This window comes from Electrona antarctica (assembly GCF_951216825.1).
Source record: "Electrona antarctica genome assembly, chromosome: 20".
Lineage (NCBI taxonomy): Eukaryota > Metazoa > Chordata > Actinopteri > Myctophiformes > Myctophidae > Electrona > Electrona antarctica.
The window spans coordinates 37,368,352-37,395,995 of NC_136801.1; the positions used below are offsets into that span (position 1 = coordinate 37,368,352).

Genomic DNA, 27,644 nt, shown 5'->3' on the forward strand with positions numbered 1-27,644 from the left:
GCCTCGACGACCTTACAGGCGTATGCAAAGGCCCAACTTATGTAATTATGTAACCTGTCATCCTTTATTCACCTAGAAAAATGTTAATTCTCAACTAGAGGCTCATTGAATAACTTCTCTAGAACCTGGGACCCTTTTCTTTTATATATTAATTCTTTAACTGCAATTGATTAATTTCCCTCTCTTCCTTAGCTTCTTTTATAAGGTTATCTCTTGCCTACAAGTTGCTTTCCCAATTACTCTTTGTAAGTATTGTTTATTATCGTACATTTTTCTATAAGTCTATTCTCCCCTCAGGGGTAGCGGGTGGGTGGGTGGGTGGGTGGGTATGTGTTATTGTCGGTTTTGTTTTGTCATGGATGGTGTTGTTGTTTTTTTGTTTTTTTTTGTGTACCATGTTCCTTGTATGTCCCAATAAAACATAAAAAACGTATGTAATTTAGATAGCATTTTGTGTAGACATAGCACTCTATAGTATAATCATAGTTTCAATGGGTGCGTTGCGTACATATACTCACCATGTAGTTCTCCGGCGGGCTTTCTACGCGGCCCATGCCCGTGTGTGCGTGAGTGCGTGTGTGCATGTGTATGTGCGTGCGTAAACTCACCTGTGAGGCGATTTATTTCTCCAGAAGGGCTGGCGACACGGCCCATGTGTGTGCATGTGTATACTATACTTCTGTGAGGCGATGCATTTCTCCAGCGGCCTCTATATGTGGCCCATGCCCCCGTGTGTGTGTGTGTGTGTGTGTGTGTGTGTGTGTGTGTGTGTGTGTGTGTGTGTGTGTGTGTGTGTGTGTGTGCTCACTCACCTGTGAGGCGATGTATTTCTCCATAGGGCTGTCGACGCGGCCCATGCCCATGGCGGCGCCGCCCGGCAGCTGCTCCGACGACGACGACGCGTCATCGCCCAGCAGTAGCTTGCCTTTGAAGTTGTGCACGACACACACCACCTAGGGTGGGCATGCACACACGCACACAATGGAGGGGGTCAGACGCCAACAGGGGGGAGAGAGAGAGAGAGAGAGAGAGAGAGAGAGAGAGAGAGAGAGAGAGAGAGAGAGAGAGAGAGAGAGAGACATATATGAGTTCATGCTGTTTCACAAATCACACATTGGGACTTAATTGGCCTGAGAACAGATATATTTTAATTTAATTTGCTTGTTTATGGATATTAGCCTGGCTAATAAGCCAGACTCAAATCACACTGTCGTGTGGTATTTAAGTCTGGAGATGCTGTGTATGGATCTTGTTTCCCGGGGGGCGGGTTCAGACATTTTCTCTTTGACGCAATTGGTCAGAGCTACTGTCAGTCAAAGGTCTCAAGCATTGAACGTCACTGTACCAAAGCCCGCCCATATTGCATACCGTGTCCCGATTGGCCACACCAGTTCTCTGGTGTAGGAAATGGGCGTACAATTGAGCCTCTCCAGACCGTAATCCGCCGGCAGGCAATTTTGTTTTTGCCAACGGCTGATTCGGTCTGGCTTATTAGCCAGGCTATTAGGATATGGGATAGACAAGATATACTTTTATTTTTATTTCATATTTGGATGAAAGGCACAGGTACAGGCATACAAAGAAAATGCACACAAAACATAATTCAAATTCTTTGCCAACTGCAATCAGTGGCTTGCCCCTTGCCTCATTTTTAAAAATCCTACACCCAAACCCCAGCACCAACCACCGTTGACAAAAAAAAAAAAAAGAGAAAATATAGTAATGATTATAACAATTAAATACAACATAAAATCGATCGAACAAATTGTAAATAAATACAAAGAAATGAATCCCTCCCAACGCACCCCGTCATAGGCCTGAAAAGAAAAAGACATGAGCAAAGATTTCAACAAAGACCAAAAAGAAAAAAGGGGATTATACAGATATAATTAGTTATATATACATGCTAGTTATATAGTAGAGGTCCTAACTTGATAGAGAATATGGTTCCAGCTATCTATTGTTTGATAGTTTGCACCATTTCTTCTAGCTGTAGAAAGCTCCATTGTTAATAACTGTTTCCAGTGATTAAAGGGCAGAGCATGTGGAGCTTGCCATCGCAGTGCCAACATTTTTTTTGCCTGCCAGCCAGAATAGTCTCTGAACAATACTTAAAGTTAAAGAATCATCATCATTAAGGAGCAATCATTTGGGACAACAGGGAATATGTTTTTGTAATACTTTAGATAGATAATTAGTTATCTGTTCCCAGAAACGTTTGACTGTGGGACATTCCCACATCATATGTATAAAAGTACCAGACAAGATGTACTTTTAACCAATTGCAGCACCCTTAACCCCACCCCCCCTTCCCGACAAGCACTTGGAATTGCTGGAGTTGAGGCAATACATTTAGTTGGACTTGGTTCCACTGTTCTCCTGAAATAACTGATCAAGCTACAACAACTCACGCCCTGAGGCGTCGTGAGCTTGTAGATCAGCCATTTTCACAGGCAGTGTTGCGTTCACACGAGGCATATGCAACAAAGATGCAAAGTTCACAGCATATTTTTCGCTTTGTCACTTTGCACATCTGTTGCTCACACGGTCGTTGATGTCATCGATATCGTGCGTCCGTAGTGACGTGTGTCGGAGGCACGGCGGCCGGCGGGGGAGAAATAACAGCAACAACCCAGCGTGGAGTCTCAACTTCGAGTCTCAACTTTTGGACCTAGGCTTTATTCATTATGGTAAATGATAAATGGTGCCTTTATCCAAGGCGCTTTATATAGATTGTTAGATAGATTCACACCGATAGCAGAGGAAACCATGCAAGGCACCAACCTGCACTTCGGGAGCAATTAAGGAATTAAGAGTTCAGCATCTTGCTCAAGGACACTTCGACAGCAACTGAGATTGAACTGCATGGGAACCGCACGCATCAAGCTGCTCTACGAGCCACTCTGCCCTTGAGCCACTTCCATTGGAAACAATGGAAACGGACTAGAAGAAGAGTTTTTGTCAGACACGACAGGGTGAAAAAAGCACAGAGGGGGAATAACAAAAATTGCAGCTACAGTTGTACTGTAGCTTTGGATCTGGAAGTTGAACCCAGCTCAGCTTCAATTTGTAGCTTTGTAGCTATTGCAGCAGCTATAAACGTTGGATGTTGCATTGCATCGTCATGTCGCTGGCTTACATTGACAATGAATGGTCAATGAATGGTGTGTTGTCGGGGGCACTCGCTGATTCAAAAATTCAAAAATTCAAAATGCACTTGAGTAAAAGTAGCCTACAAAAGTGTTGGCATCACAATGTACTTAACCCATTTCGAGCGGGAACCCCTTTTGGTGATTACAAATACCTCAAAATTTTACTCAAGTACAGTACTTAAGTAAATGTACTTCTTTACGTTCCACCGCTGTCATCAAGGTCGCTGACACAACAGCACTGGGCTGTTACAAATTCAGATGCCTGCATGTGTGTGTCTATCAACCTTCCCAGCCTATTACTTCCCCGTGACTTTCCTGCTTTTTTCCAGGTGTAAACCTGGCTTACAGTCAATAGTGGTTCTAATAGCGACCTGGTCATGAGTGGCTGCCTCCTATGCTCCTAAGCCAATGGGAGTCTGAACCCATACTCTGAAACGCCCCAACACGGAGCGAGTGGCAACAGCAGCTGTGACCAGATTTGATTGATTTGCCATCGTGCAACCTCCAGCTTTTCACCAGAGGAGAAAAACTTATTTTGTATTTTTTATTGAAAATGAATTAATAGCACAGGCATGCAGACTCTTCACATACTAGTCTAGAGCATGTCTAAAATAAATGTCAGAGCTGAAATCGACATAAATATGAAATAAATACTTAAACATGTAGCTAGCTAGGTGTAATGTTAGAGTCCACTCCACAGAAGTAAACCTTTCAAGCCTGTTTTCCCAACTCACTGTTTCTCTGCAAGACATTACCCTATACACTGACACCACGGCGCGTAAACAGCGCCTCAAACTGTGACTCCGCCCACAACCGGGGGAAGTTGTGATTTGCGCTCGTTCACTGCAATGCAATTTGCGCCATTTTCAAAACAATATTGAGCAGAGTAGCGATTATCAAACGTATTTGCAATGCCATACGTTGAAAGATCTGTTGCCCGTGGACAAGGCACGCTACCTCCGTAAGTTAGATAGCATCGGCATAGATGTTTGTCCGTATGTGATTAAGGATTGGACCAAGTTGCATTGGCAGCCATAGAAAAGTCTTACCCCAGGCTACAATTGTGACGTTTTTGGGCATTCCTGTCTAGCGTGGTGTCAGTGTATAAGCCATATCTCCAAAACTGGTGGGTCAAACTGAACAACCAATATGTCAATTTGAAGCTATGATTCCCTGCTTTCATAATTCATATGACATGATTTTTTTTTAAATGTGGTTATCTGCTAACTGGAGCTACAGGAAAGCCATAACAAAACACAGTGATTGAACCAACAAAAGAACGTCGGAAACGGAACAGAAGCAACGTTTTTTCTGTCGGTTGTGACAGAGAGACAGCGCGTGTTGCACCTGGCAGTAAATGACACGCGTGTCTGCGTGGGAAGATGCATTTCTCAGTCCGCGAGTGCGCGTTGGCTCTTTTCCATCAGTATGTATTGGACCGTGTGAATGTGGTGGACAGGCAATCAGTCGTATGCTAATATGCTAATATACATACTGTAATCACCAGTTCTGGAATAATCAGAACTGGTTATCCCTCCCCCCCGAACTCTGATTGATATGGCGTAGTTTCAGAATCCTCTCTTGTAGAGAGACAGGACCTCACTGTTTTGTATGTCATGTTGTCTGTCGTTGCTGTTGTGGGGCCAATACCTCGTATACACTATATCTATATTTCAACTTTTTAAAGGACCACTTCACCACTTTTTAACCTATCTTCATATAATAGGTCCTCACTAATAATCATGAAAAAACCGTCCTCCAGTGACATCATTGATGGGGAATACAAGCTAATAGAAACTGCAGGCTTTCTAGTCCTGAAAAGTTGCAAAATGGAAGCCATCGTTCTCACGATAATGAAAATCTAAACATTTTTGTAAAATAATCTTGTTTAAAAAATAATCTGCCTAATGATGATGTCACTGGAGGACGATTTCTAAACTGCCCACAGCCCTCCTATGAGACACAGACTGAGTAGAAAAAAAATCATGCCATTTTATCATGATTATTAGTGAGGAACAATTACAGTATGACGATAGGTTGAAAAGTGGTCCTTTAACTCATTCACGGCGAATAATATTTAACCAAATATAGCCCAGCCCCCACAATGTAATTTTAAAGGAGATTTTATTTTGAAGGAGACTGAAATTCACGGACCCTTGAACCGGAAGTACAATCGTCTAGGCTATTTTAGCAGCGATCTTTCGGTCACCCGGCAGGATCCACCGGGAGAAACTGACGCAGTTGCAGGACATGAGACTAATGAATTAGGGCGACAGAGAGAGAGAGGAGTGCATGTGTGTACGTCAATTTAACAAAGGTGCAGGCGATCAGTAATCAGCAGAGAGTGAGCGATGTTTGCGCTACTGTAACTGTCAGGATGTAGAAGACAGGTCAAAATGGGTTAATTTGCCAATTTTGATAACTTATAAGAGATACAAGGTTTCCACCGTACCATGTTGGATATACGTCACACGTTCCGGAAAAAAAACAACTGCCGCTGCATGGCTTCCTAGGGCTGATGGGAAATTGAGGCTCCATGCATTTCTAATGTAATTCAGTATTTAAGTCCGACGTCATTTTGTAGTGCTACAGTACGTTATGTCCGGGTCCAAGTGGCACCAGCTCCCATCCGCATCTCATTGTTAATAGAATATCTAAACGCGTGAATCTTTTTACAATGACGTTATTTTTCAGAAAGGAAGCCATTGAGGGTTAAAATGGGTCTTAATGCTTCCAACTCGAGTAGAATTATTAATGTTTTGTACAAGTGTCCATGATAAAGAAAATATATTATGTGGTGACAATAAAGACTATTATTATCATTATTATTGAAGGTGGTAACAGTCCATTTGCTCAGTACAATATTTCGGGGGCATATTTAGAATGAATTAATGAGGATTTAGATGACACAATGAAAACAAAATAGCGATAGTATTCCGTGTGGGGCAGACGGCCTGTCACAGCCAGATTTGGGAGAGTAGCAGCTTTGTTGTTGCGAGGAAAGCGGTAAAATTAGACTTTCGTGGTTGTTTTCGTCTCAGATTTATAATGGAGGGGGCGCTCACGTCACGGCTAAAATACTGAATGGTGGCGTGCTATACGGGTCGCTCTGTGTTCCATTCTCTACTACTCAGCAGTGAAGGTTATTTCACAATTTCAATTCTCCGTAGTAAATGTGTTAACATGGCCATGAACGGAGGGCACCTTTTCACTGACGGACCATATAGCCTAGCCGAGCGTTGCCTAACAACGGAGAACTATTCCACACAGTTTCCACCCAACAGCGATGATTTCTGTATATTTTCTCCAGGAAGAAAAGGCACGGTATTTTGTCCCAGTGTGGAACCCATCATCTGTGTCATCTCTCCTTTTTATACCCCCACCAGGGGACATGTTTTTATCCCTGCTTCTGGGCGTCACACAGAGTTTAACCCAATTTTGGCGGGAACCCCTTTTGGTGTTAGCATTATGTTATGCTTTAGCTATTGAAAAATAGCAGATCTACAAGCTCATAGCGCGCCACTCGGTGGCGCGCTATGAGCTTGTAGGTCTGCTATTTTTGAAAAATCGAAGAACGACTGACATAGAAACATAGCTTTTTCAGAAAACTGTCAGGATGTAGAAGACATTTTTAGAATCTGATCTCAGGTCAAAATGGGTTAATTCAGGCCTTTCCTCTTGGGAAATACTTGTGATATTGTCATCGCTAATGTACCGCAAGTATACTGTAGGAATACGCACACACAGGCAATGAACACACACATGCGCGCACACCCACACACACACACCCACGCACACAATACTCCTCCACCGTGCATCCTTGCCGAGAGCCTCGTCTCCTCGCTGACTTGGAGAGAAATATCCCTACAGGCCTGATCCTGGGGAATCCCTGCAAAGCCAACAGAGTGTGCACGTGTGTGTGTGTGTGTGTGTGTGTGTGTGTGTGTGTGTGTGTGTGTGTGTGTGTGTGTGTGTGTGTGTGGATAAGGATTCTGCCACTCTGTCCATCGCTGAGAGTGGATAAGGTTGGAGGATAAGTCACGGAGGGAAGACTGGCTTGGCTCAACCGGACGGAAATGTAGCCGTCAGCAGAAGATTTCACAAACACGCACGCACGCACGCACACACACACACACACACACACACACACACACACACACACACACACACACACACACACACACACACACACACACACACACACACACACACACACACACACACACACACACACACACACACACACACACACACACACACACACTCTATCGCTCTCTCTTTCTTTCATAAGAAGTGACAGCAGTACGAGTTTACGGGACGTCTCTATATCCAGCCATATACAGTGCCGGTATACTGTATTGTTTTATCTGCCAGTCAGTGTCTCACTATATTCCTATAGCGCTCTATGCAGTCCACTGTGCCTGGAGAGAAGCTTTACAGACAGTAGGCTGGCAGGAAATGGGGAGAGAGATGGGGGGGAGACATGCAGTAAAGGCCGTCGGGATCGGGAGTCGAACCCGCGGCACACTGCCAGACTGGATTACCAGCCAAGATGCCTGGACCACTGAGCCATGGCCCAGGCCCGTAAAGAGGCTTTTACTGAAGGCAGAACATCCCTTTTGGTCGAGGTTTGGGTTGCGTAATTCATTGGCTCTCAAACGTCTTCATCTCAAGGACCCTTGCAGGCTGGTCCACCCCCCTTCGAATGTTAGCAACCGATAATAATCACCAGTGGGTACGTTAGTAGGCCAGCCCCAGATGACCTAAGGGTTCTAGGAGGTTCATATGGCTTCAGCATTCCTGAGAAGTAGCTGGGCCCAGAGCCACAAACAGATTTATAGTAACAACATTTTAAAATCAATTCTCTGGGAGACTGGTAGCCAATGTAAGGATTTTAGGACTGGTGTAATATGGTCATATTTCAATTGTCAGGACTCAATTGCAAGATGATGATCAATGATATATCACGGTATCTGTAACTGAAAATGAAAAAAAATAACCATAAAAGGCAATAATCTGGAAATATGTATTCATTCCAAAATCTTACAAGATGTTTTGTGTCACAAACTGGCCAATAAGTACATGAATCTTGCCTCCTCCCAACAGTAAAACAATGACTGCAACTTTGCAACTTGTCCATAACTTGTCTGCATGTCCACAACAATGGGTAGCCTACTACTCTACTAGCACTAACAAATCAATATCACGATAGTGGGAGGATGATATATCGCTACGTGATATATTGTGATATATCGCGATATCGATATATTGGCACACCTCCAGTACGTTACTTATCACTCGAACGCAATCGAGCCAGCGTGCTCGCCTGGAGCCTACTGCATGTATTCTGGCTGCAATTAGCAAACACGGAAGTGAAATGACTTCCGCCGAAGCGGAAACATCGTGAAACGGACTTACACGGCCGGTTAAGACTGACATGAGGTTAGGGGACTTACGTGGCTGGTTAAGACTGATCGGTTAGGGGACTTACGTGGCTGGTTAAGACTGATCGGTTAGGGGACTTACGTGGCCGGTTAAGACTGATATGAGGTTAGGGGACTTATGTGGCCGGTTAAGACTGATATGAGGTTAGGGAACTTACGTGGCCGGTTAAGACTGATATGAGGTTAGGGGACTTACGTGGCCGGTTAAGACTGACATGAGGTTAGGGGACTTACGTGGCTGGTTAAGACTGATCGGTTAGGGGACTTACGTGGCCGGTTAAGACTGATATGAGGTTAGGGGACTTACGTGGCCGGTTAAGACTGATATGAGGTTAGGGGACTTACGTGGCCGGTTAAGACTGATATGAGGTTAGGGGACTTACGTGGCCGGTTAAGACTGATATGAGGTTAGGGGACTTACGTGGCTGGTTAAGACTGATCGGTTAGGGGACTTACGTGGCCGGTTAAGACTGATATGAGGTTAGGGGACTTACGTGGCCGGTTAAGACTGATATGAGGTTAGGGGACTTACGTGGCCGGTTAAGACTGATATGAGGTTAGGGGACTTACGTGGCTGGTTAAGACTGATCGGTTAGGGGACTTACGTGGCCGGTTAAGACTGATATGAGGTTAGGGGACTTACGTGGCCGGTAAACACTGAGCTTAGGGTTATAGTTAGTGGCCGGTTAAGACTGATCGGTTAGGGGACTTACATGGCCGGTTAAGACTGATATGAGGTTAGGGGACTTACGTGGCCGGTTAAGACTGATCGGTTAGGGGACTTACGTGGCCGGTTAAGACTGATATGAGGTTAGGGGACTTACGTGGCCGGTTAAGACTGATATGAGGTTAGGGGACTTACGTGGCCGGTTAAGACTGATATGAGGTTAGGGGACTTACGTGGCCGGTTAAGACTGATATGAGGTTAGGGGACTTACGTGGCCGGTTAAGACTGATATGAGGTTAGGGGACTTATGTGGCTGGTTAAGACTGATCGGTTAGGGGACTTACGTGGCCGGTTAAGACTGATATGAGGTTAGGGGACTTACGTGGCCGGTTAAGACTGATATGAGGTTAGGGGACTTACGTGGCCGGTTAAGACTGATATGAGGTTAGGGGACTTACGTGGCCGGTTAAGACTGATATGAGGTTAGGGGATTTACGTGGCCGGTAAACACTGAGCTTAGGGTTAGAGTTAGTACCACGTCGGACGTCTCCACGTTTCCTAATCGCAGTCAGTCAGCTCCAGGCGAGCTTGCTCGCTCGATTGCATTTGAGTGATAAGTAACATACTGGTGATTATCAGTTGATGTTCATACGAATCCACTCGCTGGTCGTTTGGGTGACCTTATAAGCATAATTAATATCTTTGAAGAAAACGTTTTCAACAAGGCTGCTGCAGCTGTTATCTCTTGCGTCCCTCTCTTTACGATTTTCAGCTCTTGATTGCATTTGTTTCCCCATTTTCGACTCGTAACCAAGGTGAAAGAAATGACTGTTACTAAGGCAAGATAGCCGGTATGCACTTCTCGTCAATATGGATTTGCGGAAATAATATATTGATGCATGGGGATAAAAAGACAAACATTAGATATCATGATAGAATATGGATTTTAAGCCACTTAAGGATAAATTAAACGACGCCTTCTCCAGATAGTCATACTGCCCATAATAGCTGAGACTGAACAGTATTTAGACAACTTGTTTTGCATTTGTCTTTTGCAATCCATGCGGGTCCATTTGAGTCCAAATTAACGCTGAGGATTTGACTGTGCATCGATTCAGGGCCATGTTTAGAACAAAGTGACAGTGATTACAGGCTCTGACGACACGCCTCACTTCCTCCTAGCTGCACAAGCGACGGCAACCAAATGGATCCCTTTATTCTGTGGTCTCAAATCCAATTCTAATTCAAAGTTATTTCTAAATCAGTACAGTTCTCACACTTTCAAGATTTTTATAGAGATTGTATATTTGCTATTTTTGAATAGCCAATGCAAAAATCGAAAATGACTCTCTTTCTCTCTCTCTCTGAGGGGAGGCCAAATGCATTTATTTCTTCCATTCTATTCTGTAGAACCAATCGTTGTGTGAGGATGTGGTGAGTGAGAGTAAAGCAGGGCTTTTCCATTTTTTCCTTAAAAACAAATTAAATAATAATAATGATGAATTGATATTATTTTATAGCTGCCTAGCCTCGGAGTTAGCTGAACAAATTTTCGATTTTGTTGTGTTTAACTAGTTTAGCGCCATCTAGTGTTAGAATGCTCACACTGCCGATATGCCGCGCATCTGCTCCCATTCTACGGAGCTTGTTTCCCTTCCGGGTTAAATAGGAAGGTGGAGGCCTCCGGGAGGAGAACAACACCACTCGCATCACAGCCTTTAGCTAGCAGAACAACCAGCTACATTAGCTCACAGCCTTTAGCTAGCAGTACAACCAGCTACATTAGCTCACAGCCTTTAGCTAGCAGTACAACCAGCTACATTAGCTCACAGACTTTAGCTAGCAGTACAACCAGCTACATTAGCTCACAGCCTTTAGCTAGCAGTACAACCAGCTACATTAGCTCACAGCCTTTAGCTAGCAGTACAACCAGCTACATTAGCTCACAGCCTTTAGCTAGCAGTAAAACCAGCTACATTAGCTCACAGACTTTAGCTAGCAGTACAACCAGCTACATTAGCTCACAGCCTTTAGCTAGCAGTACAACCAGCTACATTAGCTCACAGCCTTTAGCTAGCAGTACAACCAGCTACATTAGCTCACAGCCTTTATCTAGCAGTACAACCAGCTACATTAGCTCACAGCCTTTAGCTAGCAGTACAACCAGCTACATTAGCTCACAGCCTTTAGCTAGCAGTACAACCAGCTACATTAGCTCACAGCCTTTAGCTAGCAGTACAACCAGCTACATTAGCTCACAGCCTTTAGCTAGAAGTACAACCAGCTACATTAGCTCACAGCCTTTAGCTAGCAGTACAACCAGCTACATTAGCGCACAGCCTTTAGCTAGCAGTACAACCAGCTACATTAGCTCACAGCCTTTAGCTAGCAGTACAACCAGCTACATTAGCTCACAGCCTTTAGCTAGCAGTACAACCAGCTACATTAGCTCACAGCCTTTAGCTAGCAGTACAACCAGCTACATTAGCTCACAGCCTTTAGCTTGCAGTACAACCAGCTATATTTTCTCAGCGATGCGGTACAAACTCACAAATGATTTACGATCGTTGGGTGCGCGGCGGCGCACCATGGACAGCTCTCGAACCTTTCGAGATACGGCGCTTTGAAAATCCTGTTAACATCCCTGAACCCCCAGGACGAAGTTCTTTGTCCTTTCTATTAGTAACGCCCGACGCCCAGGACGAAGTATTGTCCAAAAGACGAAGTTTATTGATACGAGAACGGATCGCATGGCTGTATAGCCCAGGCGCGCCTCCTGGGCTCTCCTCGGTGACGCGCAAGAGTGAGACGTCATCGAAAAACTCCCTCCTCTGTTTAGCTGATGAAAACGAAAATCTTAAAACGTTCATAACTAAACTAAATCATCCCGTCTTTTTATGAAAAAAGATCCTGTGTTAGACGGCACTCCGCGGTCCAGTCGCTAGTCTCGATAGATTTATTCTTGTCTCCCGTTGTTGTTGATCGACTCTAGAGTGGTGTGGCTATTGTTAGCTGCTACACACACATCATCAACTTCCGCCGGTCCGTCCGGAAAAGGCGTCCGTGTTTATAAATCGACTGGGCGCATGAATGTAATGGATTAAATAGTTCCGGGCAATTAAAGTGTTAAAATGGAGGCTCAACAGAGCTGGATTTAAAAATCGCATCGCTGGTGGGGAAGGAGGAGCTCCATACTAGCCGGAGCAATGCTAAAAGGTAAACAGACAGACGGCGCGTTCATATAATGGAGTAAACGGTTGTCCACGCTTATACGCGTAGCTGGCATAAATAGGTCGCATTAAACTAGCTACGTTTATAAACGTAGATGGCACTTAAATAATTAATAATTTATTACCACTGTTATTTTTAACAGTGGTTGTTGTGAATAATATATGTTTTGGAGTGAATGAGAGTCTCTCGCGCACTGGCTCACTGCATTTGATCGTGTACATTGCTGCAACGTCAATATTTCGTACATGCTACACCAAAAATCTCTCAGCCAAGAGAAGAGCCGTTCTACATCGAGATTGCTTGTATGTAGATTGTAGATCGGCAATGTTTCTGCTACTGATGTTTCCTTGAGAATGCGAATGCTGGCCTGGGCCATGGCTCAGTGGTCCAGGCACCTTGGCTGGTAATCCAGTCTGGCAGTGTGCCGCATGTTCGACTCCCGATCCCGACGGCCTTTACTGCATATCTTCCCCCCCATCTCTCTCCCCATTTCCTGTCAGCCTACTGTCTGTCCCTCCATACAATATATAAAATAAAGGCGAAAACCACAAGAAAAAAAAACATAAAAAAAAGAGAATGCGAATGCTGGGGTTCAAGTGGTTCAATTGTTTGAGGTTGGAAGCATCCTTTTATCCTTTCATCTGGTCTAAAAAATAAACCAACCAAATGATACATTTGCGTGGCGTTTGAAAGAAACAACACGGGAAAAAAATGAACAAACAAAACAAACAGAGATTGGACTGTTCCGGCATCAGTTTTCCTCATCGGCCTCGAAGATGAACCGTTTGAATCATTTGACAAAGTGTTACAGACGGAGTCGGATCCGGGAACGAGTTGTCAATTTAACGCTTGGCGGAAAAGGTCACCCCCAGATTGAGCATTTCTGCAGAACAAATCGGAGCCCTCTACATAATTACATTTCCATCCTTATTTCACTTGTCGCTGAGAAGTAGCTGAAAAGAACGGCGAGGCAAGATTCCTTTCGTTCCTCTCGAACGCAGTGCAGAAACTAGGGCGCTCTGTCATTAGCGCGTGCTTAATGTCCCTTAACCCATTTTGGGTGGGAACCCCTTTTGGTGTTAGCATTACGTTATGCATTAGCTATTGAAAAATAGCAGATCTACAAGCTCATAGCGCGCCACCGAGTGGCGCGCTACGAGCTTGTAGGTCTGCTATTTTTGAAAAATCGAAGAACCACTGACATAGAAGCATAGCTTTTTCAGAAAACTGTCAGGATGTAGAAGACGTTTTTAGAATCTGATCTCAGGTCAGAATGGGTTAAAGCCTATAATGCATGCTCTGTAGCACGAAGGTGTCACAAAAAGCACTGATCTGTAAGCTGACGACACGTTGCGGTGCGAGGCGTTTATTAGCATGCAGATCTGTTCTTTATTTATTTGCCAAGTGACACCCTCACATGAGGGATTATAAAATTAAGCTTTACAGCTTCATCCTAACAGCGCGCGTGCGCACACACACACGCACACGCACGCACGCACGCACGCACACACACACACACACACACACACACACACACACACACACACACACACACACACACACACACACACACACACACACGCACACACACACACACACACAACTGTATAGTCACACTCAAACATGTGCTTAGCGACTAGTGTTGCTATGTTGCTTATTATAAACCACTTTGGGCTTGTGTTGTTTTTTTTTGCCCTGTAAAGTGGCTTGTAAATTATATTGGTAGTTGTGTATTGTGGGGTTTTGAGGGGCTTAATTGTTTCTAAAGTGTAGTTGTTTATGTTTGGGGCTTGCTTCCTTATGTTGTTTATTAAACCAGAAGTGCCCCACATTTGTGTTCATGTCAAGGACCCTCAGGATTATTACTGTCCATCTGAAAATACTTTGTGCCAGCAGGCAAAAAAATATTCTTTTAAATAGCAGATCTACAAGACTGAGCTTGTAGATCTGCAATTTTCAAATAGCCGAGGTAAAGTGGTAAATCGCTTGTTTCTCTATAGCAAAGATCTGGCACTGCTGCTTTGGTGCTCTCACCCAGGCGGTGGGCAGCCTGCACACACACGTGCACCAGCACAAGTATGGCAGATATTTATAGCCACGTAGTGTAATATGCTAATTATGAGCTAATGTTGTTATTTTCTCTTTGCGAATAACAGCTTCATCCTAATCTCCTTTTCCGTTTGTCACATCACAGGTTTACAGGTATGGCAACTCATCTAGAGCGGGAAATTAAGCGTAAATTAAGCGAAATTAAGCCCGTCATCGCTGAATGGCTTTGTTTTAATCTTTAATATTCATACTGGAAGTCAATGACGTCCCAAACGCATAATTAGACCCTCTCCTCTCCTCTCCTCAGCTCCCTCTCCTCTCCTCAGCTCCCTCTCCTCCCCTCCCCTCCCCTCCCCTCCCCTCCCCTCCTCTCCTCTCCTCTCCTCTCCTCTCCTCTCCTCTCCTCTCCTCTCCCCTCCCCTCCCCTCCCCATATCTCCTCTCCTCTCCTCTCCTCTCCTCTCCTCTCCTCTCCTCTCCTCTCCTCTCCTCTCCTCTCCTCTCCTCTCCTCTCCCCTCCCCTCCCCTCCCCTCCTCTCCTCTCCTCTCCACATCTCCTCCTGAAGCATTCCTCATCTATAGATATTTCCTCAGACAAGTCATTCTCATTATCATTTGTCAACAAGCACAGAACAGACACCTATACCTCCCATTTTTGCAGGGATGCGTTAAATGGACGGTGCACGGTGGGTTAGGCTGTTGCAATTTCTTTCTTTTTTTAATGATTGAATGGAGCCTGTTCATGTTCAGCAACAGAGAAAATATGTCCTTAGAAATGGAGAGAGAGAGAGATGGAGAGAGAGAGAGAGGGAGAGAGAGAGAGAGAGAGGGTGATTTTAATCAGGAACCAATGGAGAGGGTTTTTACTCCCTCTGTTGCCATTGATCTTTTCAGACTGCACATCAAAGCCAGGTTGTGTTCATCATTAGAGTAGCTACTGCAAGACCATGCAGCATCCATCGTAGCTCGCCACAGGGAAATTACTATATAGTCTACACACTCGCTCGCACGTACGCACGCACGCACGCACGCACGCACGCTCGCACACACGCACGCACGCACGCACGCGCACACGCACACGCACACGCACACACACACACACACACACAGAGAGAGAGAATGTGCCCCTATAGCTCCACATAAACTTTTCATGGCTGGCCATTACAATTTATTATACCTTCAGTCGGAGGTGCTTGGGTTTCACCATTTGTTGTTTTGGTATAATGTCTTTAACTTTAACTTTTGACGACCACAGACGGCAGAAGCTGAAGTTGTGCAGGAAGCCAAGAAAGTAATCCGTAAAAGTTTATGGAACTGCGTCATTCGTTTTCAACCTTTTTCATGTCAAAGCCCATTATCTGATTCTATTCACCTGTTTCCTAGGCTGTGTGTTTTCCACTTCCTGTCGATTTGATCCAATGAAATCCAATGAAACTGGTCAGATGACCAATGATATCCAATGAAATCGACAGGCAGTGGAAAACACACAGCCTAGGAAACAGGTGAATAGGCATTTGTGGCACGGACGGACTGACCACCATCATTTGATGAGATTTAGCCTCTCAGACCCAAAACTAAACAAACAATTATTAAATTATTGTCGGAATTGGATAAGATTTTGTCCAGATTTCCATGCTGTATTGATGTGGTACCATTAGGAGAGATAACAGGCATAATTATCAAAATAACAATTATTTTACATTCTCTAATTGTGTAGAGTTCTTGTAAATGAACTCAGTAATGTAGGATGTTTAACACAAATTTAAGACTTGAGAGCGAATTTTACACTCTCAACAGTTAAATATATATTTAACCCGTTTTGGGCGGGAACCCCTTTTGGTGTTAGCACTATGTTATGCTTTAGCTATTGAAAAATAGCAGATCTACAAGCTCATAGCGCGCCACCGAGTGGCGCGCTACGAGCTTGTAGATCTGCTCAGTGCTATTTTTGAAAACTCGAAGAACGACTGACATAGAAACATAGCTTTTTCAGAAAACTGTCAGGATGTAGAAGACATTTTGAGAATCTGATCTCAGGTCAAAATGGGCTAACGGGTTACCAACTGCATCATGTAGCTGGGGGACCACCTGGAACGCCCCTCAAGGGACCACTGGTGGTCCCCGGACCACAGGTTGAAAACCACTGAACTACACCGTTGCGTCATTCTGTCTCGCCGCGACGCCCACACCCCCGACCATTTCGAGGCACAGACAGCAAGGCGAGCACAAACAAACAGAGACGGACCACATGCTGGCTCCTAAACAGAACCGTGCTCGGAGAAACCAGTCAACGAGACGTGTGGACTCGATGCCTCCATGTGTGTCTGCGCTTTAATGTGTGGGCGTCGTGTGCTTTGTTACAGTATGTGCCAGGTCCAACCCATTTAGGCCTGACGTCGAAATAAAAAAAACGTTCGCTCTGAAAGAATATATATTCAAAGATTTGTGCCGCATTTTTACGATTTTTCAAAAATAGCAGACCTACAAGTTCATAGCGCGCCACTCGGTGGCGCGCTATGAGCTTGTAGATCTGCTATTTTTCAATAGCTAAAGTATAACATAATGCTTAGTTAAAACACCAAAAGGGGTTCCCGCCCAAAATGTGTCCGCGCTTTAATGTGTGGGCGTCGTGTGCTTTGTTACAGTATATGTGTGCCATGCAGGTCCTTAACTTAATTTTGACCCGAGATCAGATTCTAAAAATGTCTTCTACATCCTGACAGTTTTCTGAAAAAGCTATGTTTCTATGTCAGTCGATTTTTCAAAAATAGCAGACCTACAAGCTCGTAGCGCGCCACTCGGTGGCGCGCTACGAGCTTGTAGGTCTGCTATTTTTCAATAGCTAAAGCATATCATAATGCTAACACCAAAAGGGGTTCCCGCCCAAAATGGGTTAACTCTAGTCTAGAGCCGAAGAAAATGTGTGCTGTGAGCTTGTAGATCTGCTATTTCTGTCGTGCGACAACAAGTACAAATCAGGCATAGCTCTAAACCTAACCTCTAAATGTCTGAGCCCAACCTGAATCTTTTCTATGCGCGTGACATGCGCGTAACGTGACAGTTACGTTCTTAGCTTACGCATGTTTCATGATAAATGCATTTTATATATGTGATGTATTCCCATGCTTTTTTGTTCTTGCCTAATGTAAATCGCTCTGGATTAAGAGCGTCTGCTAAATGCCTAAATTGTAATTGTAATTGACATCATCGTAGTACACCAGGAAGTTATGCGGGATGAGTGGCAAAATAATGCTTTCTGGCCTTGACAGCCCATGCATCCAAACATCTGATTGCATTAAACAACATTAAACTCACTTTGCCACTCACATTATGCAGGCGCACACCCTCTATTGATTCAGGTGTTTACCATACAACAACAACAATTTCTCAAATTCGGCTGTACTTGTGTGGACATTTGGCCCTCACAAGTATAGAATTAAAATGTGGGCACGCACACACAGTTCTAACCCCACGTGCTACTGTTGATGTGGTTGCACTTGCCGTAGCACTTGCCATGGCGACCTTAAACTGTACACTTTACTGTATGGAAGCATTTTGAAATTGCGAGCCTGGCCACGTGAGACTATTTCTAAACGCATGTGTTTGTTGTCGTAGTGCGGCTGGTCTCACCAGGAAGGTGACGATAGTTCTAAAACGCATGTGTTTGCTAGTGCGGCTGGTCTCACCAGGAAGGTGACAATATAGTTCTAAACACATGTGTTTGTCGTCGTAGTGCGGCTGGTCTCACCAGGAAGGTGACGATAGTTCTAAACGCATGTGTTTGTTGTCGTAGTGCGGCTGGTCTCACCAGGAAGGTGACGATAGTTCTAAACGCACAAGTTTGTTGTCTTAGTGTGGCTGGTCTCACCAGGAAGGTGACGATAGTTCTAAACACATGTGTTTTGTTGTCGTAGTGCGGCTGGTCTCACCAGGGAGGTGACAATAGTTCTAGTTCTAAACGCATGTGTTTGCTGTCGTAGTGCGTCTGGTCTCACCAGGAAGGTGACGATAGTTCTAAACGCATGTGTTTGCTGTCGTAGTGCGGCTGGTCTCACCAGGAAGGTGACGATAGTTCTAAAACGCATGTGTTTGCTGTCGTAGTGCGGCTGGTCTCACCAGGAAGGTGACGATAGTTCTAAAACGCATGTGTTTGTTGTCGTAGTGCGGCTGGTCTCACCAGGAAGGCGACGATAGTTCTAAACGCATGTGTTTGTTGTCGTAGTGCGGCTGGTCTCACCAGGAAGGTGACAATAGTTCTAGTTCTAAACTCATGTGTTTGTTGTCGTAGTGCGGCTGGTCTCACCAGGAAGGTGACAATATAGTTCTAAACACATGTGTTTGTCGTCGTAGTGCGGCTGGTCTCACCAGGAAGGTGACGATAGTTCTAAAACGCATGTGTTTGTTGTCTTAGTGCGGCTGGTCTCACCAGGAAGGTGACGATATAGTTCTAAACGCATGTGTTTGTTGTCGTAAGTGCGGCTGGTCTCACCAGGAACGTGGCGATGGCGCCGCCGATGATGAAGCCGGCGATGACGTCGGACCAGTGGTTGCGGTACTCGGCCACGCGGTTCAGGCCCGTCAGGAAGGCCAGACACACCAGCGTCAGAGACAGCACCGGCTTGGCTAGACGCGTGCCCTTGGCCTGCACCGTGTACGTCACGTACATCTGTACACACGGACACGCACGCACACGCACGCACGCACACACACACACACACACACACACACAGTTTTAACAGTGGTTAGTTACTTTACTTTCTTTGTTTATTTCGACAGGACATTGCATATTAATGGACATTAACATGTGCCGCCCCTGACATCGAAATAAAAAAAAGCCTTCTGAAAGAATATATATTCAAAGATTTGTGCCACATTTTCACGATTTTTCAAAAATAGCAGCTCGTAGCGCGCCACTCGGTGGCACGCTATGAGCTTGTAGATCTGCTATTTTTCAATAGCTAAAGTATAACATAATGCTTATAGTTAAAACACCAAAAAGGGTTCACGTCCAGAATGGGTTATAGGAAACGAAGCATAAAAACATGCAGCATACAACAAGAACAATAGTCGGCACTATTGCACTACTAGACCGGTGCCCAGCTGTAGAGCACCGAGTCGGTAACGACCCGTTCCACCCATCTGTCTGTGTCCCTTTTATGCCCATATATGGAGATTTCCGTATCTGTCTTTCTGTGTCCCTTTATTCCTACATATGGAGTTCTGGTGTCAGGCATGCCCACATATGGAGTGTTGTGAAGTCATAACAGGCCAGCTCCATATATGGAGGCTGGACAGGGGCCCTATCCAGAGACGGCCCGGGGCAGAGGCCTTTTGTGGCGGTTCTGGACAACCGTGGGTCAGACCGACTCGATACACCGGACACTGCACTCCCTGGAATTTGAAGTCGGTGGGGCGAACGGTTCTCGAGTTACGTGCATTATTAGACGTGCACGCGTACAGAGACATGGTGCATTCATAGATAGATGAGTCGCTACAGGCTATACGTGGGCTAATCGTCCTCCCTCCGTGTAACATATTACAGTCTCAATATGTCTCCCTGCCCTGAGAGAGTGTTCCTTAAGTGACTATAAATAATAAATGCAACAAGAATTCTTGCTGGTTCTGAAGTGTAAAGTGTCTTTAGAACGAGTCGGTTGAAGTGTGTGTTCAGACATTAAAGTGCTCGAGGCTTTTTGAAAATGAGTGTGTTTGAGAATGTTATCTCTGTTGTCGGGCCTTAACTAACATAAAGGCTGTATCACTGGAACATAATGATGATGATGTCCTTGCTATCGAGGCATGCTGTCTTCTTTGTCTTTGTTTATTGATCTTGTAGAAAAACATCAAAGCCACTGCTCCGTGGCACTCAAAACCACGCTTTTTAGATGAGCCCAATACACCTGTTGGAAAGAAATATCATTCAAGTTAGCACTTAGAAAACATGTTATTACCGTATTCATCATTAGAGACAGAAACCTTGTGCAGTTAGCATTAGTTGAATTGAAACTGATTGAAACCAGTTTTCCTTTTTAAAACCGATACCGATATTTTATAACTTTTTGATGCATTTATATTTATTGGCCGATGATATATCGGGAGGCAGATAATATACGGTACATCCATATCCCTTGCCCATCCGCAGCCTTTGTGGTCCAACCAGCTGTAGTCTAGCACAGGGGTTCTCAACCCGTGGGGCGCGACCCCTAGGCGGGTCGCCAATTTATTTTGGGGGGGTCCCCAAATTATTATTTTTTTCTTTCTTTTTTTTCTTTTGCAACTGAATGGCTGGAAAATGGAAATTAAGAGTTTACCTAGTAACAGAGTACATGCATACACCTTCCTTAATGATTAGATCTGGTTTCAGTATTCATTTATGATATATGTTCTCTATTATTTAGGTTATTTTTGCAGTCAGTTTGTATTGGTGGTGGGGAGGGGGGCGGGTGGAGTGGGGCGGGGGTCGTGAGACATGGCCAAAGCATTTCCGGGGGACCCCGGCCAAAGACGTTGAGAACCCCTGGTCTAGCACAGCATTATCGTTTTGAGTTTTGACCACAGAGGAGAAATTGCAGAGGAGCGGGGGGGGGCGGCACCGTCACAATTTTATAATCCAAAATGAAGCCGTGAAATTGGCCTTGATTCTCACTGGCCTCACGAGTTCAATTTAGATTAGTCCAGAAAATGACAGAGAGAGAGAGAGAGAGAGAGAAGAGAGAGAGAGAGAGATTAGAGAGCACAGCATAAAGGGTGCTTGACAGCTCCATTTCGTCGTCTTCGCTCGTTTCGAGTGCAGCTATAGGAAGCGAGGCGTGTCCGAGCCTGTGTCATTGTCACTGTGACAGTGGCACACATGGCCCCCGGCGGCGCACAGCAATATCCTCACTATTAATTCGGGGCTTGAATGGACCCGGCTTTCACTGTGCCATGTGTATGAGAGAACCTTGAATGGTTATTAACACCTTGAGGGCCCGGACCTATTTAATCCATTTAATCCATGTGCCCATCATTTATAGCGCCCGGACCACTTTTACCGGCGCACCGGAAGTTTTTGTGCATGTCTGTGTAGCAGCTAACAATAGCCACACCACTCTAGAGTCGATCGACAACAACGGGAGGTAAGAATAAATCTATCGCGACTAGCGACTGGACCGCTGAGCGCCGTCTAACACAGGATATTTTTTCATAATTAGACGGGATGATTTAGATCGCGAGTTATGAGCGTTTTAAGATTTTGGTTTTCGTCCGCTAAACAGGCAGGGAACATTTTCGATGACGTGTCACTGTTGTGCAACACCGAGGATTGGGCAACAAGCGCTCCTAGGCTGTGGAGCGATGCGACCGGTTTGATATCATTAATCTCCGTCCTATTTATCAATCTCCGTCTCGGGCAACTGCCCGTGAACTTGAACTTGACGGTGATCTCCGTCTGGGGCCCTTAAACTGTTAACACAAAGTAGTAATGCTGTTAGCATCACCACTTGTGGTGATGCTACAGTAAAGGTAAATATAATAAGTTGCGGGTGGCATATAATGAAGCTCTCAGAATCCTGCCGAGGCTCCCGAGGTGGACAAGTGCCAGCCAGCTGTTCGTAAACGGTGGTGTTCCCACTCTGAATGCTGTCCTCCGGAATGTAATGTTCAGCTTTTGGACGAGGTTAAAATAATCAAAAAAATGAAATGATACTGACAATGAGCATGCCAAAGAAGAGCAGCATCTGGTACTCTTCCTGTTTCTGGAAAGAGTGTCTGTGTCTGTATGTATTTTTAGACTTTTGTACATATTTGTGTGTTGCTGTATTTTTAATTCCTGTTGTATTGTTTATTGTTATGAACCTTGGAGCCTGAAATAAAGATTGATTGGGTTGTTCCTTCAACTTAACCACTTAACAGTTTAAGGGCCCCAGACTGAGATCACCGTCAAGTTCAAGTTCCCCGAGACGGAGATTGATAAATAGGACGGAGATTAATGATATCAAAACTGGTCGCATCGCTCCAGAGCCTAGGAGCGCTTGTTGCCCAATCCTCGGTGTTGCACAACAATGACACGTCATCGAAAATGTTCCCTGCCTGTTTAGCGGACGAAAACGAAAATCTTAAACCGTTCATAACTCACGATCTAAATCATCCCGTCTAATTATGAAAAAAGATCCTGTGTTAGACGGCACTCCGCGGTCCAGTCGCTAGTCGCGATAGATTTATTCTTACCTCCCGATCGACTCTAGAGTGGTGTGGCTATTGTTAGCTGCTACACAGACATTCACAACAACTTCCGGTCCCCCGGTAAAAGTGGTCCGGGCGCTATAAATGATGGGCACATTTTATTAATGGATTAAATAGGTCCGGGCCCTCAAGGTGTTAAATACCTATAGCCTCAGTGTTTCCCAAACCCATTTGTATAGGTCACGGCCACGGGTGAAGGCAAAAATACCATTTTCTTTTCTACATTTAAAAAGATATATTCAAATTCTTTACATTCAAATAAATTAGTTGTTTTTTTTTAAATCAAGAAAAACAAGAAATTCCATGAATAAAACATTTAATTAAAAATAAGAAGTAGTGAAAATAGCCGATGTACAAGCTTGCAGCGTGTTGTGAGGAGAGAGGAGAGGACAGAGGAGTGACAGTGTCGTATAGAGTCCACAGCTGGCTTCAGTCTGGCCACTAATTCAGAGGGAGTAAGTCAAGCGGGGTTGGAAGAAGCCTCGAGCGTCGTTCCCTTCTACTCCCCTACTCCTCACATCCTCTCTCCTCCTCCTCCTCCTTGCCCCTCCTCCCCTCTCTACTCCCCTCCTCTGTCATTTTCTGTTCGTGTGGGACTCAGCTGCGAGGGGAGTGAACCTGTGCGTCGACTCCATCAAGCCCCGTGACAGCTCCAAATGATCGGCATAGTACATTATCCATCTCTCTCTCTCTCTCTCTCTCTGTGTGAACACAGAGAATGAAGTGGTTCACGGGATTTCAGTGTCACGGTCAAAACAAAAACATTGTGTTGTTGTGCTATTGACATTGGTGGGAGGCGGGGGGTCGCAAACACCCCCAGGCCACGGTCTGGTGGGAGGCGGGGGGTCGCAAACACCCCCAGGCCACGGCCTGAAAACAGGTAGAGACAGAGTCTGGACGCCGAACGCACAATAATCACGGGAATAATGTCATTACTAATTACTTCATTTCCTCCAGCTGTGTTAATAACAGATGCATGGAAAAATACAACAGCAACAATTATGCCAACTGCACTGTATACTGTACAGTTTGATTAATCGCGCATGTGCACAATTGGAAGCATTGAAAATGACTATTACATAAAGTCCAGCTGTGATGACTCTTAAAGACAGACTATAATGTTTGCACATATACAGGATAACCATCTGTGTTCGGTGAACAGATGTTAGTGCCTTGAGACATGCAGCGAAATTAAAACGGTAATAAAAACACGCTCGCCGTCTGGGTTGTTATAGTCGCTTGAAGTGCACTTTACCACTCCCCCCTGGTTGCTCTGGGATCCAGTGGTGGAAAAACTACTGACATGTTTTACTTAAAACCCATTTTGACCTGAGATCAGATTCTAAAAATGTCTCGACAGTTTTCTGAAAAAGCTTTGTTTCTATGTCAGTAGATCTGCTATTTTTCAATAGCTAAAGCATAACATGATGCTAACACCAAAAGGGGTTCCCGCACAGAATGGGTTAAGTCAAAGTAGTAACAGGGATGTCCCGATCACGTTTTTTTGCTCCCGATCTGATTCCGATCATTTGATTTTCAGACATACCGATACCGATCTTTCCCGATCCGATCTTTATATTGTATATAACACTTATGTTACAATAGCAAATATCCTAATGTATGTCACTCTAGTGTAGTCTGCTGTGTAGTAAGTAAGTAGCCTTGCCGAGCCATGAGGCCCATAGGGCAGGAGCCTATCTCCTGTTTCTGTAGCGTGAGGCAGCTTGATGTACAAGTACACCCCCTGGACATGACGCTAGTATGTCACAGGGACTTACCCCCAATCCAACCCTTGATGCTGAGTGTCAAGCAGGAAGGCACTGGGTCCCATTTTTAGTCTTTGGTATGACCCGGCCGGGGATTGAACCCCAACCTCCCAGTCTTATTGAAAGGCAAAATGTGACTATACTTTTATTAGAATGACTATCATTGTGTTTTTTCTTTCTTTCTATGAAAGCATCGAATCATGGCAAAATAATGATGTATTGGTTAATTAGAGTGAACACAGTTCTACAGCGTATAGAACTGAAGTCAAGTTAAAACTCTGAAAGAGTATCTCTCTCATTCAGAGAGAGTACTACAGACACCTATACCATCATCCATAGCGGGGGTTGTATTTCCTCTGCCTCCGAGTGTGACTATAGTCTTTGTTTGATCAAAACAAGAAGGCCAGAAGGAAAACAACTAGCATAAACACAACCGTTTTTACAAAATCTCATTGCTTATACATCTTTCTTGGAGATTTAGGAGATTGGAGATTAGACATTATTAAAAATCCGATCTTTTCTCCCCATTTCCGATCTTTTGAAAATCATGTGATCGCGGAGCCGATTTCCGAACACCCGATCCGATCGGGACAACCCTAGTAGTAATACAAACAATTACAATTTACAATTTAGCAGACGCTCTTAATCCAGAGCGATTTACATTAAGCAAGAACAAAAAAGCATGGGAATACATCACACAATATAAAAATGCATTTATCATGAAACATGCATAAGCTAAGAACGTAACTAGAACATATCTATATAATGACACTATACATATATGCTATACTATGCTATACATAATGTCCTATGAAGTGCTATGACTACATACAATGCAATTATTGTGCTGTCTATATGCCATGCTATAAGTCTGTTTCAAATGCTATCTAAGTCTAAAAAGTGCTATCTAAGGGTAGCCTGGTTTCCAGCCCATAGACCCCACCCACTCAAGCTTTCAGAGTCTGACAATCAGGCTAATCTAAGGGGGTAAGGTAAGTGCTACGGGCCATGGAGTCTGAAAAGGTGGGTTTTCAGACTACGGCAGAAGATTGGGAGTGATGCTGCAGTTCTGATTGCAACGGGAAGTGCAATATAAAAACACTCTGTTACAGGTCAGACTTTTTCGGCTATCCAGCCTTCATCAATCACACTGATCAGCAGTGTTGTTCAAGTTACTTTTAAAAAGTAAAGAGTTATAGTTATAGTTACTTATCTAAAAAAGTAACTTTTTTTAGATAAGTTACTTTACTTTACTTTATGAAAGTAACTTGAAAAGTTACTTTACTTTACTTTAAAAAATAATAATATAAAAAACGATTTAAAAGAAGGTTTTTTGTTCTGTCGCACAGTAAGAGAAAAGACAACTCCCTCCTAACATTATGAAATGTAGTGGAACAATAAAACATGTTCAGAAATGTTGACAGGCATTGTAGCCTCAACTTGCCTTCAAAACAAAGGGTGCTGTGCAAATTTGCAATATGAAAGAAAATAATAATCAAATAAAAAATGAGTCCATATAGGCCTATCTGCAGTGGTAGAGAGATATTCTAATTCATCAAATGTATTTTTGAGCTCATCTTCCATTTTAGAATATTCACTGTTCAGGTATTTGGAAAATGTATTTCTGCACATTGGCCCTGCTTTCACTAGTATTTTGCTGACCAGTGCTCTGAAAGGAACAGACTCCACCGTTGAGGGGAAGCATTTCCTCAACAACATACCTGGCAAGTGGCAATCATTTTGTCAAGTTGACTCTTGGTGACATGCCTCTGTGGCGATTTAAAATCGATCTTTGTCTGTTTTGGTGATGTGAGGCAGCCTAGCTCATGGACTGATTTAAGATGCTTTCTGTGGACAATGCTTTCTGTCGGCCACATAATTAGCATTTTCACCTCAATGCTTTTCTCGGGGGGAGAGGGCAGCCCTATCACTGTGCCCGGGGAGGTGGCCACAGGTCCCCGTTAGCATGCAACAGTGTGCAAGGCTAACGCACGGCTAACGTCAGGCACTGTGCTGCACAGGAGGGACGCAGCAGTAATAATAAAGGCAGTACGGGGAATCGAATCACACACAGCGGGGACACTCCATTGCATGTTAAAACATTTCCTTGACCCGCAAGTACTCAAATAATGCTTGTATTTCCAACCCACAAAGCATCCGATCTCGCTGTCGTCCGCATTTGCCATTGTAGCGTGTGGTAATAATGTTCGTTCAACCGGCGTTTTCTGTGTATGCGTTACGAGGGTTTGTGTGTCTGAGTTTAGAACTGTTACCACAGCCATACGAAAGACCCGCCCTACTCTGTCAGACTGTCTCTGATTGGCTTACCCTGAAATCTGTCCCTACGTTAGCCAATCAATGACCTCTAATGCGACGTGCTTTGTTCATCAGTTAGAGTGGTCTCAGAGGCTAGTATGAGAGCACACTGTCAACAGAGTACATCACAGAGAGCGGCGCGCTCTCTCAGCAACAGTCAGCAGCACAGAGCCTGTATGACAGACTCACGGCGCTGTATGGGGAAACTTTTCACTTGGATCATACGTTGACATAATAACGCTATAACGCGGGTAACGCTCGGACAATAACTATAAGGCCGTTATGGAATAGGGAAATGTAAAGCCTCCGTTACAAGTTACTGCAAAAAGTAGCGCCGTTAGGTAACGTAACGTGATGTAAGGGCGTTAGTTACAACACTGCTGATCAGTCACACTGATGAAGGCTGGATAGCCGAAACGTCTGTTGGCTGTAATTCACCATGCAAGAATAAAAACTAAAAGCAGTCTTGGTGTGTGCATGCAATGATGCGACCCATCACCTTTTTTTCCATTTCATGTAATCAAATGTATACAAATTTGAAAATAGCAGATCCACAAGCTCACAATGTGCCGCGTCGCAAGTCGCAACGTATTGTGAGCTTGTAGATGGGCCATTTTCAAATGGCCGAAATGCACATATACTGTATAGGCTGAAGTGGTTAGTGTATGTTTTGTAAAAAATAATCAAAATATAGTATATATAGTAATAATTATAGTAATATAGTAAGTACATTTTTCACATAAATGTAGTGGAGTAAAAGTACAATAGGGTATTTGGATCCGAGATGTAGTGGAGTAAGA

The 27,644-nt window shown here is 44.3% G+C and overlaps 1 protein-coding gene across 5 annotated transcripts in view; it reads right to left on the reverse strand.

Annotated features, from left to right (window-relative positions):
- The window catches only part of plppr5b (phospholipid phosphatase related 5b), a gene marked incomplete at its 5' end in the record, with an annotated part of 206,257 nt that overhangs the window by 7,674 nt on the left and 170,939 nt on the right, over nucleotides 1-27,644 (reverse strand). For all 5 annotated transcript variants that reach the window (XM_079490194.1, XM_079490196.1, XM_079490193.1 and 2 more), the window contains 2 exons: nucleotides 813-953; nucleotides 19,032-19,208. In XM_079490194.1, the coding sequence (XP_079346320.1) occupies nucleotides 813-953; nucleotides 19,032-19,208 (318 nt within the window). The remainder of the gene's footprint in view (nucleotides 1-812; nucleotides 954-19,031; nucleotides 19,209-27,644) is intronic.